This window comes from Ziziphus jujuba, chromosome 10 (assembly GCF_031755915.1).
Source record: "Ziziphus jujuba cultivar Dongzao chromosome 10, ASM3175591v1".
NCBI lineage: Eukaryota > Viridiplantae > Streptophyta > Magnoliopsida > Rosales > Rhamnaceae > Ziziphus > Ziziphus jujuba.
In genome coordinates this window covers 3,431,739-3,452,931 of record NC_083388.1, presented here as the reverse complement: position 1 = coordinate 3,452,931, position 21,193 = coordinate 3,431,739, and the positions used below count along the sequence as shown (strand labels likewise).

Here is a 21,193-nt window from a genome sequence, read left to right as displayed (position 1 = left end):
TTTTTTTTTTTTTGGGTCTCTCTTCTTCTTCGAGCAAAATCCGCACACAATCCTATTGAAAAAAAAAAAAAATATCCTGCTCCACCTGTGCTTTCCTTTTATTTACGATTTCTATTTTTTTTTCTTTTTTTTATCTATGCAATAAAAAAAAACAAAAAAAGGGCATTAATACCCATCGAAGCAGAGTCCCTTGTAACTCTCAATATCTCTCAATATCACTGTAGCAATAATGGAGGACATTGACATTAACAACAACCATAACCCATATTCCAAATCTCATTCCAAACCCAAACTCATGCTTCCCTCTCCTTCTTCTCCTTCTTCTTCTACATGGCCTCCTCCATCTTCATCTTCATATTCATCTTGTTTCTTCTTCCTACTTTCACCCCCCTCGCACGCTCTCTTCTCCGACTGCATCCCTTTAATCTGTGGAAGATTCGGTTTGTGCAGCCGCAGACCCATGTTTGCTAGCTTCTGTGTTTTTTAGGGAATTTATGGGTTAAGGGTATAATTAAAATATTACAAAAAAGACGGGTAGATAAAAAAACAAAAATTTGAGAATAGTGGGCAGTTTTCGTTAGAACCGTTTAAACAGAGATATTGGACCAAATTCCCCAAAGAGAAATTGTGAAGGCTTATGGCCTATTTTCAAAAGGGCTTTTTTTCACTGAGCAAAAGAGTCAGCTGCATTTTGGTTCAAACAAAGTGGAAGCCTTAACTTTCGGCCCAACTATAGCTCTAGGCTCAAATAGGCCTATTAAGGCTTAGCCCAGCCCATGAGCTAAGATGTACCCACCCAGGAGGATCTTAAAAACCGCAATTCATTTTTTCTGATTTCTACAATCTTCTCTTCCAGTCGTCGGCAGCCAGAGATTTTCTCAGTAACCAAACAACTTTTTTCCCATTTCAAGTAAGCCTTCGTTTCTTCTCAGTCCCCGCTTTATAACCATGATCACAGTAACGGAGTTATGTTTTGATAATTTTAGATCTAGGGTTATGCGTTACTTATTCATTTATTTAATATTATCTTCTTATATCTGAATCGTCTATTTCTTTACTATATTTTGGAATATTATTGCTCAAAATTAGTGCCCTCATTTGGATTATTATTGCCTATATTTTTTTTTTCTTTTTATCTGTTTAGGTCGTTGCACCATTGGGGATTCTTCTATTTAATTTGATTTTTTATTTTTCTATGAAACTCCGAACCTTTTTTTTGAAAAAAAAAAAAAATGGAACTTGATGTGCTTTTTTTTGGGTAGTTAGTTTTTATCCGAAATTCGTGGGTCTAATTTGGTCTAGTCGAAATTAATAACACTGGCTACTTTAAAAATTGCTGGCTAAGTGGTTTCAGATTGGGTTCTAATTGAGTTTGCCTATTTTGAGGCCGTGTTTGTAATTTGGGAAGATGTAGGGTTCGTAAAAGTTTTTGTAGTTTTGGTTTGCTGATGTAAGCATGGTCTGGATCAGGGCATACATTGAGAACTTTTATTAACTCTTATTTGTAGAAATGCATTTTTTTGGGGCAGAACTTTTATTAACTCTTATTTGTAGAAATGCATTTTTTTGGGGCAGAATTTCTAATATACCGGAATTAATCCCCTTTACCAATTTTTGTTGGCTTATTATTTTTAGCAGTTTAATCAGGGGATTCTCTGCAGTTATTTGTTTGTGTTTGCTAACTTCTTTTTCGCATTTATGGAGTTATAAAATGAATGTTTCATACTTGAATTTTGAGTTAGTATTTACTACTTTCCCAGGCATGTTTGTTGGTCAGAATTCATTACCATAACAATTAACAGAACGAAATGATTTCTTATTATATCTTTGATGAAAATCTGTTCAACTGAGTGTTCATGTATCTTTAGCATACAAGCAGTAACATATATGTAGACAATTCTTAATTATAATTTGTATAATTGCATGCTGGTTTCATGAAGCTGGTAACTATAAATTTGAAGATTTTTGAATGTGGTTGGAGGGTTCTGTTTTGGTTTATCAGCTTTGTAAATGATGCTGTCTTGGGGAATGCTAGATGCTTTTCGAAACGGATTCTAAACCTTGGTTCCTTATGGTTTGTGTAAGACTAACTACTTTGGGCTATCATAAGTAGCCTTTTTGACCTGAGTTTCATGCAAAATTTCATGATTCTGTACTCTCGCCCCATTTATTAGGCTAGATTTTAGAGTGATTAGTTGGTACGTCTAAATTCAGGTTTATCCTTCATAGAGAACCAAAGTTCAGTTCACTAAGATAGTTTTGGGCTGGGGCTTGCCTAATGATCTTCAGATGGGGTGGCTCTTTGTTGGAGCAGGAGTTCCATCGATCGCATAGGATTCTCTAGGAATGCATTTGAGCCGAAAGTGCCCTTTACCGAAATCTTAAGATCCTTAAAAAGTAGTCTGAAAATGCAATAGAAGCTGCTTGAAGATGCAGGATTGTGAGAAGAGGCTACCTTGTGGTGATCGGTGATGTCTCAGAATAAACTCAAACTTGGTTTTGTTGGGTGTTTGGTTCTAATTTGCTGTTTAAGCTGTATTTAATTAAGTGATTTGCACAAATCAGCATTAAATTAGATATCTGGTAGTGAGGCATACGCTTACGCATTTTTGCTATGTAATCATGTTTTCTGCCATAGGTTGTGTGCCTCACAGATGTTTCCCATATAAATCAACACCTCATTCTGCAATATTGAGATATAGCGTTTTGAATATGATGACTTGTTTTTCCCCTTATTCACTTTTGTGATTTGATATTTCATTGGCCCCTTTCTTTCTTGATTTTATAGTGATAATTGGATATGGTTGATCCTTTTATTGGGTTCTTGCTTAAATTATTGCCTTGTATACTTCATTTTATTTGCCAACGTATCTTTTCTACTTAGGTTTTGACTTTTTTGATTTCAGAAAAATGAAAATAATTTCTTAATTAATAAAAGATGAGCAACATGTCTCCATGTGCTTTTGTATGACTGGAAGGTCTAGTTTTAGAAGTGGCTTTGAGATGCATGTCATTTGATTTTAACACATAATGCAGGATGACAGAACCACCCTTTAGACCACGTGAGAAGCTTATCGAGAAGCAAAGATATTTCCAGAACCTCCACAGGCACACATACCTGAAAGGACCATTTGATAAGATTACTTCTGTTGCCATTCCACTTGCTTTGGCAGGTTCCTCATTATTCCTTATTGTAAGTTTCTTTTTACTTATATTCATTTCAGATTTTATCAGTACTTGCAGTCATGGAAGATTTTAGATATCGCCTTTCTTATGATACAAGTGAGACATATGCTGTGTGTTTTTTGTTCTTATCCAGGGACGAGGGATCTACAACATGTCTCATGGAATTGGTAAGAAAGAATGAGCCTGGAATCTCTGTTGATTAATGGAAGTGAACAATTTGGTTAGCAAGTAAAGTTTCCAAAAGATTTAATGCACCAAGACTCAAAAGACTGGTGTTGTTCTTCAAGTATTCTGTTTTCCTTGCTTTAATAATTTTGCTTACTAGCAGCTTACTTACCACCAATGGAAGTCGAAACTTTATTTTGATGGCAATTTTTTTATTTGGTCCTAATACTGCAGAAATTTGAATATCTGATTTGTGGGTTCTTGTTTGATATCCCTGTGTGTTGGATCTGCACTTTACATTTGAGTTTTTAGCAAAGCATTCCAACTCTGAACCAAATAGTTGAGGAACCCAATTAATTTACCAGCAGAGTAAATAATACCGATGGTAACAATTCGAAAGCAAATTATTTTATTCAGATAAAAAAAATATTGTGGTTGTATTATAATACTGTTAATTTCTATTTTATAATTTGTAAAAGTTAAAAACTAAAATTGGAAATGATACCCGTTGCATGGCTCTTTATTGCTGAATGCAAAGTTAACCAGATAGTGTGATGTTTATTAATGAGCGGCAAGCATCATAATGCGTTTTTTTTTTTTTTTTTTTGGTTTAATAAATAAGCACCATATTGAATTCAACCGTTGAGCTTGAAACATAAAAAACCAAAAAAAAAAAAAAAAAAAAAAAAAAGATTTCTTGAATTCTCTTCGATCTTTAAAGTCTAAGAAAAATCCATAAAAAATAGTTAAGGAATTAACAAAGTAGAATAAATCAATTGTTCAATTGTCTTTTTCAAATTTTCAGTGCTCACCGGCATGTACTGCACCACGTGTATAATTTTTCCTCGTCAGCCAATAGTTTCTATCCGATTTGGGCCACTTGTACAATTTTAACACATCAACCAATAATATCAAACAGATGAGAATAAACCCAATAGAGAAAGACGTCGAAACCTAAAAGGAGGAAGGGTGGGCAATGGGTTCTAAGGTCTCGGAAGGAAGAGAGTAGCGATTTAAGTCCGTTTGAAAGTCGTTCCCACCCTGGTCTTAAATTTGGATTCCACTACAAATCGCATTCGGGTATGCAACATACTGTCTTTCTCTTTTTTCGGTTTACGATATTTTCTCACAAATTCTGTTCGTCAAACCCTAAACCCTAATTAGTTAAAAATTGGGGTTTTACACACTTTATACTAGGGTAGCTTGATAATGTTTGCAGAAGTTTTATATATTAGTTTTTTACAACTGGGTCTTTATTGAATCATTGGTTAGGCTATATTAGAATACATAAAAGAAAGTTTGTTCGTGAAATCTTCAATGCATCAATTTTTTTTGGCATTTTTTTGAGAGGTTGTTTCCTGAATTTTACAAAATTTCTTTTTTGATTTTGATGTGGTTACATTTTATAAGAGAAAAAGATTGGATTTTTATTGTAAAATTCTAGATTGCTCAACCAAAAGCATTTGCATTCATTATAAAGAGTTCAGGATCAGCAGGTGTGTAAATTGAAGAGTGTGATAGATATGCTCTTAGTTTGCTAATCTAAACAATTGAATTCTTCTTAGACTGCAGCAGGAAGCATGCCTAAAGTGAGGACTAACCGTATCAAATACCCAGATGGATGGGAGTTGGTTGAGCCTACTCTTGGTGAGCTAGATGCCAAAATGAGAGAAGGTGCTTATTATGTTTAAATGCAGTAGTATATTTTACTTAGTTAAAGTTTAGTTTGGCTCTTCTTTATTGTTTCTATGATCAAAAAAATTAATGTTTTGAACATATTACAGTCCAAAATGATCCACATGATGGAAAGAGAAATTGTGAAGGCTTATGGCCTATTTTCAAAATCACACATCAAAAGAGTCGCTACATTTATGATCTTTACTACAAGAGGAATGAAATTTCTAAAGAGCTGTACGAGTTCTGCTTGGATCAGGGCCATGCAGATCGCAATCTTATTGCAAAGTGGAAGAAGGTTAGGCACAAAAGTTTGAATAATAAAAATTTTCTGCATGTTAGTTTTATATATGTTTTATTTGGTCAAAATAAGATAGAAGGCATACAACCTTTTCTAATGTTGTATGTCGTCAACTCAGAAATTTAACTGCTTTTAAGCTCTCAGAAATATTACTTATGGCTTTACTCGCTGTTTATTTTTAAACTACGCAAGCATTTTATCAAACTCTTACAAATGGAGGTAGAGTGAGGGGGGATGCATTGTGGTTTGTTTAAAATGAAATACTCTCCTTTTATGTGTCCTTTCATGTAAAAGGAGGATATTAAATTGCGACACTCCGTAACAATGTGTAAAAACTAATGTTGACCAAAACAAAGAAAGATTGATTCTCACCAATAAATAAGATTCTCTTTTCTTTAGACTTGTATGGAAGGGATGTGTGATGTTATGAGGTAAAAATTAAGGATGTAGATAGTTCATTTGGTAAAAAAGTATTCCAACACCACTTACCTGCATTGAAAGAGAACCAAGGAGGATGAATATTGATGGGTTTGAAACCAAGTGTGGAAATCACTTATCCTCTTGTATTGAATTACTTTGATATACGCTACCAAATTACTTTGCATCCTTTCTTTGGAAATATCATGTAAAAGATACTTCATTCTGTATGTCTGTTTCAACTGCAGTCAGGATATGAGCGCCTTTGCTGCCTACGGTGCATGCAGCCCCGAGATCACAACTTTGGCACAACCTGTGTGTGTCGCGTTCCCAAACACTTGAGAGAAGAGAAAATTGTGGAGTGTGTGCATTGTGGCTGTAAGGGCTGTGCAAGTGGGGATTGATTGATGATTTGTATGATGTTAACATTATCGTTTGTGTTTTCCTTGTTTCTAGAGTTCATGGTTTGAAACTTTTGCAGCTTACTTCTTAGTCCCCTTCACAGGCTGATACTTGCTTTTGCTAACTGTATTCGTTCAATAGACTTGTGAACGCATTAACTAAATGGAGTCCGACTAAAATGGATGAAAAAGCAGGCTTGATTAGTCAAATTTCTGGCTAAATTGTTATGAATACTATAAACCTTCGTGGTTCCAACTTTAAAGCTGTCAAATTTTGAAAGTAAATTCAGTGTTGAAGCAAATTTCAGAGGGATCTGAAGTTGATCACTAAGATTGATGGTATAAAGTTGACATATATTATCTTTATGTATGTTAATTTGTATATTTTATTTGTTGGAGAAAAAAAATTTCGTTACTCATATTGCTTTCAAATGGAGTCCTGTTTAATTGGCTGTGTCGTTGAATCTGTAAAGTAGTTTTGATTGGGTGAAGCAGGGTCAAAGATGTACAACATTAATGACATTAATGATCCATGCAGATAAGCCTTATCTGTCCCATAATTTGACTATGTACCATCTCCTAACCTTTTACTTTTGCATAGTTTTTATTAATAAAGAGATAATAAGACTACAAGTGAAAATAATGGATGGGAATTGAGAGTATGAAAATTTATTATTAGGTTTATTTGATACATGGAAACAATAGAAAAGAGATCATTTGGATTAGTAAATTTTTTTAAAATTCTTTTTGGTAAATTTTATTTTTATGTTTTTTTTATTAATATAAAGATTTAATCATTAAATTATATATATATATATATATTTGTATATATTATGATATTAACAATTCTTTCATAAAAAAATATATATATATGGAAAATATATAATATTTTCAAACAAAGGCTGAAAACTGACCAATGTTGATCTTTCTTTAGAAATCAACTAGTAAAGCAAGTGGAGATTACACCACATGCGCAATTTATACATCATCATCATCATCATTATTTTTTACATATATAAAAAATATTCATTACAAATTGTAAATTTTGAGTCCAAATATAAGATGGGCTTAAATATTATACCGCCAGAATAAAAGTTTAAACCGTGCCCCGACGCAAATGGCCAACAAAAAAAAAAAAAAAAAAAAAAAAACACGTGGCAGACACAGGTGGGTGGTAGTACATTGGCCCGTCCGTGAATCCGGATAACGAAAAATGGCATCTTCTTAGTGAATGAATTAGAAATTAGGATTGATGCTGACCTTTTTTTTTTTGGGGTAAATAATTAAGATTGATGCTGATTGCCCTTCTAGAGATATGCTTGATCTAATGCTATACCTTGTCCATTTTTCAAACTAATTTTGTCTTATTTATTCCGTTTTAATTTCCATGATTTTTTTTAAAAAAAAAAAAAAGAATTTTGGAAGTAAGAGAATTTTGTTTGTTGGATGGTGAGATGAAATTTCTGAGATTGATATTTATATTAGCTCTTGTAATATTGGAAATATATGAATAGAGAAGTCACAAGGCTATTCCAATTGGTCTTGCACAAAACCCAATTTGTTAGGAGACTTACTCTCGTTGTGGAATCAACACTCCGTAGTTTTCACGATACAAAATTCATTTACATTGTCTAGGTGTTCAAATTCATATCCGTTGTCAAAGATTGGTAAGTTGAAGAAAGAGAAAGAGATATTTTTGGAGATTCTTTTTTTTCTTTTTTGTTTTTTTGTTAAAAGATATTTTTGGATATTCATGCAATCAAATTATTATATAATTATTTTCAAAAGATATCCGAATCTTTTATTTATAGCTAAGCTGCCCTCTCAAGTCTCAACACGTGAAGTGGACCATTCATGCCTGAATGCTTTTAATGGAGGATCATTTTTTTTTTCCTTCATCATTTGGTCTTGTCAAACAGCATATATTAGATCAGAGCTTTATCAATGGAAAACTATAAACAAATGTAACTTAGAAAATCTTGTATTATTGAGACAATCCCTATATTAAAAACTGATTTTTTGAAAAGATTAAGGTTGCATTTTAAATTAATTCTTATATATTTCCACACAAAATCAATTTGAAGAGGTTTTTCCTACGCCATTATATATGATGCCTTTACATGCATCGAAAAAATTAGTTCTCTGTAATCTCAGAAAAATACAAATTCTCTCTTGGAAAATACGTATACATTCTCATCAGTCAATAGCCACAAAATTAAAAAAGATGTAGAGTCGTGCCCACTTTGACTACTGCAAAATAATTAATAACAAATATAGTACTTGGCATATAAGAATTCGATTAATGTAATAGTGCTTTGTATTAAATTACTCATATTGTGCTTATAATATCCATTGCTGCGAAATTCGATCCTATGATAAGAAAATGACTCGAACATCTTTTTAGTTGGACTAATGTAAGAAACTGCAGGCAGTAGAACCGAAAACCTTCATTTTGTCATTTTCTTTGGATACTTAAACTTAATTTTATGTTGTCGATTAATTAATTTTGCCATCTTTATTCACAATTTATTTTTTTTTGGTTCATCTTTCGGCATTGGCAAGGAATCAAATTTTGGTCCCTCTCTTTCTCTCTCTCTCTGGTTGAAATAATTAAAGTTTGGTCTTGTCAAAAATGATCCAATTTTAAAATAATCACTTTTGGTGAAGCAAGTCCGTGAGTTTGATTTTTTTAATTATCTTTGCGTCTTTCGAGGAGGTAACCTTGTTGGACTTCTATCCAATTTCAGGAAAAACAGATAATGGTTTTTTTTTTTATTAAGCATGAAAACTGACAACTTAGTCGTTATGTAGTTTTTCTTTTTATATTCCCCTTTTTTTTCTGTCGTATATATATTTTCTGGGTTTTATTTAATCAAGCTATTTCAAATAGTTTATAGCCTCTTGACCTTGTCAGCATTGAGCAAGTTAATAAAACATCTTTAAAAATTTGGAAATCATGAATTTTTGGGATATAAATTTGGCTTATCCGCAGCTAAATGTAATAACTTACCAGTTCAACAGCTTACTCTCATGTGTTTGGTTGGCCTGAAAATTCTTGATAAAGAATAAATAAATAAACAAAAATGAATTAGCTTGGAGAAAATTTGCGAAAGCTCCCAAACAATCAATCATTTTCAATCAAAATTCTGGACGGAGTGATTTATTAGCGGCCTGCATCAGGGCCAGGTAGCCAGGGATTTCTCCACAAATAAATAAGTTGAAAATGAACGTGACTATAACTGTCCCAAAAAAGTCAAACTTTGACCTTCTAGACGTGACCTTCCCGATGAAATGTAGGCCGGCAGATAATCTGGCAATATCTTTCTGGTTCAGGTTGGCATACTAAAGGACCTCGCTTCCGTAAAGATGGAATCTCCTTAACAGTCTAGACACCAAAAATATGTGAAAATAGAAAGGTAAAAAGGGATGTCGGATCCCAACCAATTGCGTTCACAAATCTTTACATTAAAAAACTCACATAATTTATCAAAAAAAACAAAAAAAACTTACATAATCAAATTACCTTATCCATAAATATACATATTTATAACATTTTACTTGCTTTCAGCAATAAATAAACAAATAAAGCCTTTTACTTGCATCCCATCGAGCTATAAGAAATTTGTTCCATAATAATAATAATAATCTATAAGTTATTAAAGAGACATTCTGGATATTCACAATCCACACTTCATTGGAACTATATATAATATATTTGTAACATGTATATAACTAAGTTACGTATCAAATTTTTTTATTAAAAATTAAATTACTTTTAAAGCTAAAATTTAAAAATATATTTATAATTTATTAATTTTTTATGGGATTTATTTTTCTTTTATAACTATGGTGCTAAATTCATATTACAATGTTAATTGATTTTTAAAATCCAGTTTTTGAAATATTCAATAGTTAACAAAGAAAAAAAAAATTAATGCTAAAACTATTAAATCGGTTTGATTATATATAAATATACTTTTGCCCATTTATCTTCATTTTAATAAATTTGAAAATATTCTTACCTTATATATATATATATATATATATATATATATAGTTAATACTTTTTCATTACAGGTGATCCAATAGTGAAATATTACAACCATGATATCATTTATAATTAGATTTCCAATACTTTAACATATCAATTATACCATATGTACCAAAATATTTATTAAATTTACTTATCAAATAATATGTATTAAAGTATTATAAATTGAGATAGTTATATAACATAAATATATAAAAATGTATCCTTAAATAGATAAATAAATTAAAAAACTAAATCAATTAAATATTGTCATATTATCTACCAAATTAAATAAATTTGTTAAATATTTTGGTAAAAACATATTTATATATATGGGATATTCAAATAATTTATTATTTACTTCCATGCCAAGCATCGGCGCTGGCTCTCTTGCCCTCTGATGCTGGGAAGACTCTACGTTTTTGTTTTTGTTTTTTTTTTTTTTTATTTATTTTTTTAATTGGTTTGAATTATTTTTAGGGTTGATTAGGATTTTAAGATTATTACGAGATTTTGATGATTGTTGAATTGATTGAAAATATGTTCTTGATTTCTTCAATTTATGAGATTAGATTTTTATTTTTATTTTAAATTAATAAGATCGATAATTTAGTTGATAGTCTATCTGTTATAATTATGAAATTTATTAAAGAGAATTATATAGTGATTTATCAAAAACCAAAATGAAGAAAGGTAATGCCAAGGTAGCTGATCAAGCAGGTGGACCTTGTCCCACTATGAAGTAAGTTCTTCTGTTTTTTCCTAATGTGTATATATATATATATATATATAATAAGTGACTTAGTAGGATGTTTCTTTGTCAAGAAAATCGATGATTTTTTTTAATAAGAAGAATCTTTCACCAACATTATTGGATGACATCGACGATTATCTCTCCCATTTGGGCTTTTCTTTATATATATATATACATATATATATATATATATATATATATATAATTTTTTTCTGCTGGTCGATGGCCTAGATTATATTAGAAGGTAACATATGTATTTTATATTGGATATGCATTGAGATAATTTTAATGTATATCCAACGCAAGTTATACGTACGCCGTTCAACATTAAACTGGGCTCCATCGGTTAAGATAAAATTATTATATTAAGCTGCCTCTTTTAGGAAGGGTGTTTCTCCATGTCATTCACACATGACCATCATTGAATTTATAATGCTAGATCTACTGTGCATGAAATGGAATAAGTGGAAAGAAATGAAAAAAAATTGTTCCGACTAGTACAGTAACTGTTTTAAAAGAGTCGGAACCATCCTATTCCTCTCCCTTTCTCCTGGGTCAAGTATGCTTGTGTAAACTTTCTTTGTTCACAAACAATAGATATGTCATGTAGCCCCTTGACTTAGAAGTTAATGTGAATCTAGTCACGAAAATAGAAAACTTTGGTTAAGATTGCAATTTCAGCATACATAATGATATATTGAAGAGATATATTTTTTCACGATGTATATAGCTTTGGAATTGTTTCTTCCCTGTAATTAGTTTAGCATTTGACTTTAGCTTCACGTATTTGCTGAATTAGGCAGCTTGAGTGTGAAAGTTGGATGGAAAGAATGATATTAATTGGGTTTTATTCAAGAACTTCTTGAAGATCCTTTGGACCATTATTCAAAAGTTTTCACATCTAAGTGTTTTAGGGTTCATTATTACCCCCAAAAAAAAAAAAAAAAAAAGTGTTTTAGGGTTGAATGCTGGCACCCTTATGACAATAGTCAAATTTCCTCTACTTACAATATTTCATGTATTAATGATTACAATATTTCATGTAGGGGTGGGCAAAATCCAATCCAACCCGTTCAACCCGCCCAATCCAATCCATTTTTAACGGATTGGATTTTTATATCAATTGGATTTGATTGGGTTCAAAATATTATAAATTGTATGGATTGGATTGGTTATGGATTAGAAATATAAATCCAATCCAATCCAATCCAAATAATATATTATATAACTAAAAAATTATATATTTTTTATTTTTTTCATTTTTATATATTAATTTTAGAATTTTTTTTAATTTTTATATATTAATTTTTAATTTTTTTCCCATTTTTATATATTGATTTTTAATATATATATATATATATATATAAATATAATTTTTTTTTCTTTTACATCCCCATATCCCAAATCTCAAATCAAATTGTAAGTTGTAACCTTAAACTAAACATTTACCTTTGTTGCCGCCCACTACCAGTCCATCACCATCACCATAATATATATATATATATATATATTTTTACATCTCCATCATATATATATACATATATTGTATCCGATTGTTACTTTTATATATATATATATATATATATATAAATGTTTAAATATAATTTATTGCTAATTTTATTGTTTTGACCTTTGTAGAGTTTACAGAATTAACTAAAATTAGTGAACCTGTCAACGTTGATTTATTTATGATTTACCAAAGTTTTAAGGTTAAAAAAAAAAAATTATGCATTGATTATTGAGTGAATGAATTTTGACGAATGTATTATTTTACATTATTTGTTTTAACAATTTTAATTTGATTTTATAGGAGTGAGATGATGATATTAATATTTGCTATTTAATAAGTGCATGATGTGTATCATTTGCTACATTTTCTTCTTTATTTTTCATTGAAAACTATGTTGTATTATTCTAATTGTATTTTATGTTTGGATAATTATAATTTATTATTTATATTTTATATTTAAAAAAATTTTTATTTGTATTATATATTTATAAATTAGTAAGTTTCAAACCAATCAACCAATCCAAACCAAACTGATCATAAATAGTTTGGTTTGGTTTGGATTTAATGCTTCAATGGTTTGATTTGGATTGTAAAATAGAAAAACCGATATGTATGGATTGGATTATATTTCGGTCCAAAACCGAACCAATCCAATCCATGCCCACCCCTAATTTCATGTATTAATGATAGTTTTTATATCTCATCAACAGAGTGCTAGGATTGACAAATTGGTAACTAAAATAAACTTTACGCAAGAGCCAATTCATAGCATGGCAAAGCCAAATATATTCCAATGGTGACGTTAATGATTGGTTACGTCCTCTCCAAGAGGACAACAAGATCGATCTTGGAATGGCCATTCCGAGTCAGAATCGCCATTGGTTTCGACTAGTCCATCATTGCACTGCCACCAATTCTTACTTGGTGCGACGCCCATAATTATATATGTGTCTTTGTTATTTATTTTTTTATTGAATTCTTACGTACTCATCTGATTAATTCAAATTGTTAGACATAAAATGGTGGATGTGATGTACAGGTTTTCAAATGCGCGGTCCATAATTACGTGTCTTGATCTACTACTGTACAGGTTTTCAAATGAGTCACTCACTTAGTTGAGGTGCTAGTTTTGGAATGGGAAAAAAGATTTCAATACTCTGGGAGTACCAACTCCCTTTTATAATATACTGACAGTACCATAAATGTATTAGAGGAGGGACCGCAAGTACCAGAAATTAATCCCTGGAATGGGGACGTTGCTGATCCCAAAAGATCAAGAATATTATTCAGGGAAATGATTCTCGCTTTCTCCGTATTCCCATCCCAGAAATTTCAAGACGCAGACACTGAGCTGTACAGTGTGATTCTTGGTGATCTCTCTGATAATACACATCCTTGCATCGTTCTTGACAACGAAGCAGTACATGAAATCTGTAGCCGGAGAAGTAAAAAAGTGTCATGCAAGTATAAAATTCTCTCTCTGTTTTCTCTCTATGGGTGATGTGAGTCATTTGATTTCTGCAACCGTGAGCGGTGTCACAAGCGGCTTTAGATTCCCTGGCCAGCGTAACTCTGATATACAAGCACTTGTAGAGAACCTTTGGCTTATCCCTTACCGCATGGTTGGTGCCTCGGAGCCTCGGTCATGTTCAGGGGCAAAATGAGCACAGAAGAAGTGGGTGATGAACATACGATGAGACTTCAGAACAAGGCATTTCCATACTTTGTTGATTGACTTCCCTACAAGTGTTATGGTATTCCCCAGACAGGATATATTACAGTTTCCACGTTCAATTGGGAATTCAACCTACGTTCAGTAACGAGTTTTTGACGAAGAGGGATCGGAGGCAAGGATGAGATGTGCTTTACTGCAGAAGATGGAGTGGAATTATTAACCGCCCGCAGAAAATGTCTACAAAATTGTTTCTGTGTGTGAAAAGGATGAAGCACCTGAGGAAGCTCAACAGGATGAAATTTCGATTGCTAAAAACTTAGAATATCAAGACATGAAGTTGTTCAGTTTGTTTTATTTGGTTTGAAACCTTTAAAATAACTATGAAACAATGAAACCATGGACAAAACTTCCAGCTTTCCAGTACTCATAGATCAAGTTGACACTGGAATCATGCCTTCTTCGTCAATACGAAGATAATGGTAAAGATTTTATGTTAGATAGTGGCCGGATGCTCAAAATCTTTCCGGATCGGTGTAGAGGTTACTCAACCCGTGGATCCAGGTAAACGGGTTGACCCATGCCGGGTTGAAGGTTGGGCATAGTGATGCCAGCAAGGATGATGCTAATGTCATAATTTTATTTTATTCTTAAAAAAATCTAAAATATCTGCACCATCTTTCAAACTCAATCTTATCATGTTCCACTATTTCTACCACTAAGACTTCTGTGAAGTTCTCAAAAAGTAAAAATAAAAAATAAAAAAAAATCGTTGCTCTAGTTTTTCTACTCCATGTGACACATTTTATCCACTTACAATTTCCTTAACAGTATTCTCACACTATAATTTATGATACAAAAACAATAATATATGCATTTTTTCTAATAATTTATTTTCTTAAAAAAATAAGATATAAAGTAATTAATATAAAATAAATAAATCACATGGTCCTGGAACCATATGATCCTCAGACATAAATAAATGTAGAGTTCACAATAAAATCCATCTGATATGAATTATTATTATTATTATTATTTTTTTAATATCTAGGTATTATGAGGTCCCAAATCCACTTAATTTTGGTTTATAAAATGGTATATTTTTCACTTTTGGAACAGATAAAAATATACGAAAGAAGTAAGCAATGCTTTAAACGGAAGAGAATGGTTTTAATGATGTTCTCCTTACTTGACTTTATCATAATTATTACAAACAGAACTTGATCATTAATTATTAGTTATTATTAATTAAATCTTCACGTTGCATAAATGTTGGATTTTAATCATAATTGTTTATTATTATTAATTAAATCTTCACACTGCATAAATGATGGGATTCTTTTTTTCTTTTCTTTTCTTTTTTTATTTTTTTGGTCAAAAGAGTATGTGAATTATTATGGAATATAAATTAACAAATGGACAGCCTGCTATATAAGATCTAATATATTAAAAGTAAGCGAATGAGAAAAAGAAAGAGAAACAGGGAAACGTGAAGGCTAATGGAAAGAGAAACTGTGAAGGGCTTACGGCCAATTTTCAAAATTACACACCAAAAGAGTCGCTACACTTATGATCTTTACTACAAAAGGGATGAAATTTTCTAAAGAGCTGTACAATTTCTGCTTGGATCAAGGCTATGCCAATCGTAATCTTATTGCATATAACCTTTTCTAATGCTGTAGTCGTCAATTGAGAAATTATAACTGCTTTTAAGCTGCCAGAAATATTTCTTGCGATTTTACTTGATGTTTACTTTTAAACTAAGTCAGCATTTTATCTACCTTTTACATAATGGAGGTAGAGTGAGGTGGGGATGGGGGCATCACCTATTGTAGGTTTGTTTAAAATGAAACACTCTCCTTCTAGGTGTCCTTTCATGTAAAACGTGGATATTAAATTGCAGCACTCCTTAACAATGTATGAAAACTAATGCTGACCAAAACGAAGAAAGATTGATTCTCACCAGTGAGCAAGATTCTCTTTTCTTTACCCTCGTATGGAAGGTTATGTTTGATTTTATATACGAGGCAAAAATTAGGGATGTAGATAGTTCATTTGGTAAAAAAAATATTCTATACCACTTACCCGCATCTAAAGATTTCAAGGAGGATGAATAAGGATGGGTTTAAACTTTAAAGCCAAGTGAGGAAGTCAACTTACCCTCTCTTATATAAAATAACTTGAATGGCCTCTGATGTACATGCACCGCCAAATTGTTGAGTTGAAATGGATTGAAAACTTTGCAAATTGACATTGCATCTGCCTTTCTTTGGCTATATCATGTGAAAGATATTCATTCTGTTTTATCTCTTTCAACCGCAGCCAGGATATTTATAGCGCCTTTGCTGCCTACGATGCTTGCAGCCACTTGATCACCAATTTTGGCACAACTTGTGTTTGTCGCATTCCCAGGCACTTGAGAGAAGGGGAAATTGTGGAGTGTGTGCATATTGTGGCTGTAAGGGCTGTGCAAGTGGGGATTGATTGCTGATTTTGGATAATGTTGAACTTTTAACATTTTGTGTTTTGGTCATTTCTAGAAATCATGGCATGAGACTTTTTTGTAGCTAACTTCTTAGTCCTCTTCACAGGATCATTCTTGTTTTTGCTAACCGCATCCATTTAATAGCCGTGTTAACCTATAACTTCATTGAGTCCCACTTATTTAAGGGCACTAAAAATATATGAATATAAAGCATGCTTGAGTTGTTGAAATATCCGCTTGAATTATATTATAAAAACTATAAAACTGTCCTTTTTGGACTGTCACCATTTCCTGGTTTCTACTTTGAAGCTGTCAAAGTTTGAAAGTATAGTGTATTGAAGCAAATATAAGGGGTACCAGAGAATTAGTCACTAGGATTGGTGGTATAGAATTGACTATTATTTTCATGTACGTTGATCATTTTTATATTTCATTTTCGGGGAAAAAAAAAAAAATCTCATCATTATTCCCATGGCTCTTAAATGAAGTCGTGTCCGATTGGCTATATAGTTGAATAAATTACTTGGGATTTGCTTAAGTAGCTAGGGTCAAAGATGTACAACACTAATGATCCATGCATATAAGCCTTAATTTTCCTAGAATTTGACTTAACACCATCTTTACTTTTTACGTAGTTTTATATTGATAAAGGGATAATAAGCATGCAAGTGAAAAGAATGGATAGGAATCAAGTGGATCAAGATTTATTATTTGGTCTGTTTGATAAAGGGAAGGAGTAGAGAAAAGAGATAATATGGAGAAGAAACTTATGCTAATTTTTTTTTTTTAAATTCTTGTTGATAAAATGTTTTTTACCCTTTTTTTTTATATAAATATAAAGATATGATCATTAAATTTTATATGTATATATAATACTATTAACATATATGATTTTTTTTTTTGGGCATTATACTGATAACATATATGGAATTTTCTTATTATTTTTTTTTCCCAATAAAGTTGAAGAGGGGGCCAATTTTGAATTTTCTTTGGAAATCAACTTGGTAAGCAAGTGGAAATTCCACCACGTGCAATTTATCATCATTAATTCATTGCAATTTGGTAAAATTTAGAGTCCAAATAATATAGGCTAATATGAAAGCCGCCAGCATGACTATAAAGTACAAACAGTAGCGCCGACGCAAATTGCCAAAAAATGCAAAACGGCAAAGCAGTGGCACGCCATCAAGTGGGTAGTAGTACACTGTACATTGATCTGTCCTTGAATCTGGATATAGAATTATTGCAACTTCTTCTTCCTAATAGGGAGTGATTCTGATGATTCATAAAATAAAATAATAAAAAAAAGGATTGATTCTGATGTTCCAGCAAAAAGAAATAAATTAAAAAAAAAGGATTGATTCTGATTGCCGTTCTGCCATTATGCTTAATCTAATATTTCGCTTGACCCATTTTCCAACTAATTTTGTCTTATTGATTTCCTCTTCATTTTTTGATTAAAAAATCCTCTTAATTATAATAATATCTTTTTTCCGGAAGTGGAGAAAAAAAAAATCTTAAAATTAAGATTATGTTTTGAAAGTAAAAAAGATTATACATAGGAATTATAGCTATATTTGGTCATATTTTTTATTTTTTATTTTTAAAATAAAAAAATAAATTATTTTTATTATTTTTTGAAAAATAATAATGTTTATCAATAATGTTTGAAAATAATTTTTAAAATTAAAAAATAAAAAACAGAAAATATTATTTTTAATATTTTTTAAATTTTTTTTAATTTGTTTTATAAAATTGTATTTGAAAACTGATGGCTAAATAGATAACTTTTTATTTTAAAAATAATTTTTTATTTTATAGAATAAAAAACTGATTTAAAATCTAATGATCAAACAAACCCTAGATTTTTAGAATTTGATGTTTTGAAATTTATTCTGTTAGTATTTGGTTAATAGTAAAAAACTTAAGCCGGTAATTAAATTTATTTGTATTTTACAATGGAGAATACATTTATCTTTGTACAATATATAAAATAAGTTTTCTAAAAAATTTAGAATGATATTTTTTTTACTCTATTTTTTGTGAAAATAACTTTCTATCTTCTTTTTTATGTTTTCTATGAATTTGATTTTTATAAATCCATATTTTGTTTTACTTTTAAAAGCTTCTTTAGAAATATTCACTTAAATTTTGATACAATCTACACCGGCCAAAGAGATTTTTTGTTTGTTGGACAGTAAGATAGACGCTCTAAAATTTTTATTTTCTCGGATTTTCCTTTTCAACTTTCTCTTATTAATTGCTAATATTGTGTTTTGTAATTTCGGAATATGTAAATATAATATTTAATTTTATATGATTTAATTTAAGACCTTAACCTGCCTAGCTAGAAAAGTATACTCCAATGCCAATCCAATCGGTCTTGTACAAAATCCAACTTGTTAGAAATTCACTCTCACCGTGAAAACAACTTTATGTTCACTTTATATTTATTTCCATTGTCATATACGGTGAGTTTGAGAAAGAGAAAGAGATATTTTTGACGATTCATGCTATAAAATTATTAAATATTTTGTTCTTGTAAATTATCTCTAAAGATGCCCGTCTTTATCTCTAGGTGTCTTCGTAACAGAGAGGTAGACCCCCACATTTTTTTTTTTTTTTTTTTTTGCTTCCTACAATATAGGTGGAACATTCATGGCTGCTTTTTATGCTTATCCATATCTTCTAATTCTATATTTATTTTTGTTTTTGTTTTTTTCTGTCTTTTCTGATTATTTCATTTCTTTTCTATCCTTTTTTTTTCCCAATCATTTGCCCTTGGCAAACATCGTTATAGTAAATAGAATTTACTATCGGAAAACTATACACAATATTAATTTTGAAAATCTTGTATTATTGAAACAATCTTCTTATTTTTTAAAAATTAGTTTTATGAAGATAAAATGTGGAATTTGAGATTAATTCTTGTATAGTCCTTACAAAATTAAATCGGATAGTTGTTCCTCTTTTTTTTTTTTTTTTTTTTTTTGGCTGGAAGATTCGGATAGTTGTTCCTCTTTTCCTTTTTTTCCTTTTTTCTTTTTTTGGCTGGAAGATTCGGATAGTTGTTCCTATGCATTATATATGATGCCTTTACATGGGTCGGCCGAATCAGTTCTCTGTAATTTCAGAAAAACAAAAATTCTCTTTACTTGGACAAAACCACACATTCTCATTATTCATCAGTCACTAGTCACAATTTAAAAAAAAAAAAAAAAACATGTAAAGTCATACGTACTTGACTGCTAAAAAATAATTAATAACACATATATAGTAATTGGCACATAAAATTCTATTAATGTAATACTTATTTGTATTATATTACTCATCATATTTTCCTATAATATCGTTTTCGAAATTCCATTTTATAATAAGAAAATTGCTGATTGATACACTAATAAAGAAGGATAAACTTGGACACTAATATATGTATTCGCATATGATATATGATAGGAATACTTATAATTTGGGCCAAGGCACATAGACAATCACTCTAATTATCGATCCAATATCCATTAAAAAAAATTAATAAATATAAAAATAAAACTTTAAAAAATATGGCTCAAACATTTTCAGTTGGAGAACTATATCTATGGGGTAGTAGAACTAGAAAGAAGAGAACTAACATTTTATTATGTCTTTTTCTTCGGGTCCTCGCTGGAACTAAATTTTATATCGTCGATTAATTAATTTGGCAATTTTTATTCACAATTTTTTTTTTTTTCTTTTGGTCGTTTAGTAGTTAAGAATTAATAAAGATGTAAAAAGAATCAATTAACAAATTCCACCTATCAACTTTATTAATTAGGATCTCGTTTGTGATCTCTTGCCGGCCAAAGCGTGTATTTTAACGCACATAATTCTAGAACATTAATTAATATGTTTTATATTCCAAAATAAACAATTGCTGGCAAGTAATGAACAACTGTGACAAAAACATGATCAAATTAGAAAATAAATTAATTTGGTGAAGCAAGTCCCTGAATATGGTTACCTTGTTAGACTACTTTTCAATTCCAGACAAAGAGAAAATGGTTTTTTAATTAAGCATGACAAAGTGACAACCTAGTCATTGTATATTTTTTCGTTTACCCAAAAAAATAAGTCATTGTATAGTTTTTGTTTTTTCCAACCACCCCAAACCTTTTTCTTTCCCTCTTTTTTTTTTTTTTTTTGGGCATATATTTTCTGGGTTACTTAATTATCAAGCTGTTTCAAATAGTTTAATGCCCCTTGACCTTGTCAGTATTGAGTAAATTGATAAAAAATCTTAAAAAATAAATTGGGAATTAATCATGAATTTTTCAGCTATAAATTTTAGCTGAATTCATAATCCGCTGCTAAAAGTATGTAATAAGTTACCATTTCAACGACTTTCTCTCTTCTGTTTGGTAGGCCTGAAAGTTCTTGATAAATAAAAGAAATAAACAAAAATGATTAGCTTAGAGAAAATTTACCAAAGCTCCCTTGCTACTTTCTCTCGTGATAGCCGTAATAATATATATATATATATATATATATTCTAACAGGATGGCAAATTCGAGCTCGGGTAATTTCTAATTGATGGAGTGAAAGGGAATAATCAATCCTTTTCA

General features: G+C 30.7%; 2 protein-coding genes and 1 long non-coding RNA gene across 5 annotated transcripts; 2 read left to right on the top strand and 1 right to left on the bottom strand.

Annotated features, from left to right (window-relative positions):
* The first annotated feature begins 752 nt into the window (after positions 1 to 752).
* On the top strand, positions 753 to 3,622 carry LOC107410515 (uncharacterized). 2 transcript variants are annotated; one of them, XM_016017946.4, is made up of 3 exons: positions 753 to 910; positions 3,037 to 3,193; positions 3,320 to 3,622. In XM_016017946.4, exons 2-3 carry the CDS (start codon positions 3,038 to 3,040, stop codon positions 3,365 to 3,367), a joined length of 204 nt encoding a protein of 67 aa, XP_015873432.1. In that variant the 5' UTR covers positions 753 to 910; position 3,037; the 3' UTR covers positions 3,368 to 3,622. The 2 variants fall into 2 exon arrangements, with proteins under 2 accessions (XP_015873432.1, XP_048324447.1); XM_048468490.2 differs by lacking the exon at positions 753 to 910 and adding an exon at positions 2,416 to 2,468.
* Positions 3,623 to 4,256: 634 nt separating this feature from the next.
* On the top strand, positions 4,257 to 6,407 carry LOC107410512 (protein BUD31 homolog 2). Of its 2 annotated transcripts, none has more exons than XM_016017944.4 (4): positions 4,257 to 4,431; positions 4,924 to 5,025; positions 5,136 to 5,323; positions 5,992 to 6,407. In XM_016017944.4, exons 2-4 carry the CDS (start codon positions 4,932 to 4,934, stop codon positions 6,145 to 6,147), a joined length of 438 nt encoding a protein of 145 aa, XP_015873430.1. In that variant the 5' UTR covers positions 4,257 to 4,431; positions 4,924 to 4,931; the 3' UTR covers positions 6,148 to 6,407. The 2 variants fall into 2 exon arrangements, with proteins under 2 accessions (XP_015873430.1, XP_015873429.1); XM_016017943.4 differs by having other exon boundaries at positions 4,264 to 4,431; positions 4,917 to 5,025; positions 5,992 to 6,354.
* Positions 6,408 to 13,565: 7,158 nt separating this feature from the next.
* LOC112490521 (uncharacterized) lies at positions 13,566 to 16,782 on the bottom strand. Its single transcript, XR_003054737.3, has 2 exons — positions 16,271 to 16,782; positions 13,566 to 14,388 (listed from the first exon to the last, which is right to left on the bottom strand). It is a non-coding gene; the product is annotated as an uncharacterized LOC112490521 (long non-coding RNA).
* Between the last annotated feature and the right edge of the window lie 4,411 nt (positions 16,783 to 21,193).

Coding starts and splice junctions, on each gene's coding strand:
- LOC107410515 (XM_048468490.2), top strand. CDS start 2,431: ATGCAGGATTGTGAGAAGAGGCTACCTTGTGGTGATCG. Junction 2,469..3,036: donor AGGCTACCTTGTGGTGATCG/GTGATGTCTCAG, acceptor CACATAATGCAG/GATGACAGAACCACCCTTTA. Junction 3,194..3,319: donor GTTCCTCATTATTCCTTATT/GTAAGTTTCTTT, acceptor GTTCTTATCCAG/GGACGAGGGATCTACAACAT.
- LOC107410512 (XM_016017944.4), top strand. CDS start 4,932: ATGCCTAAAGTGAGGACTAACCGTATCAAATACCCAGATGGATGGGAG. Junction 5,026..5,135: donor AGATGCCAAAATGAGAGAAG/GTGCTTATTATG, acceptor AACATATTACAG/TCCAAAATGATCCACATGAT. Junction 5,324..5,991: donor TTATTGCAAAGTGGAAGAAG/GTTAGGCACAAA, acceptor TTTCAACTGCAG/TCAGGATATGAGCGCCTTTG.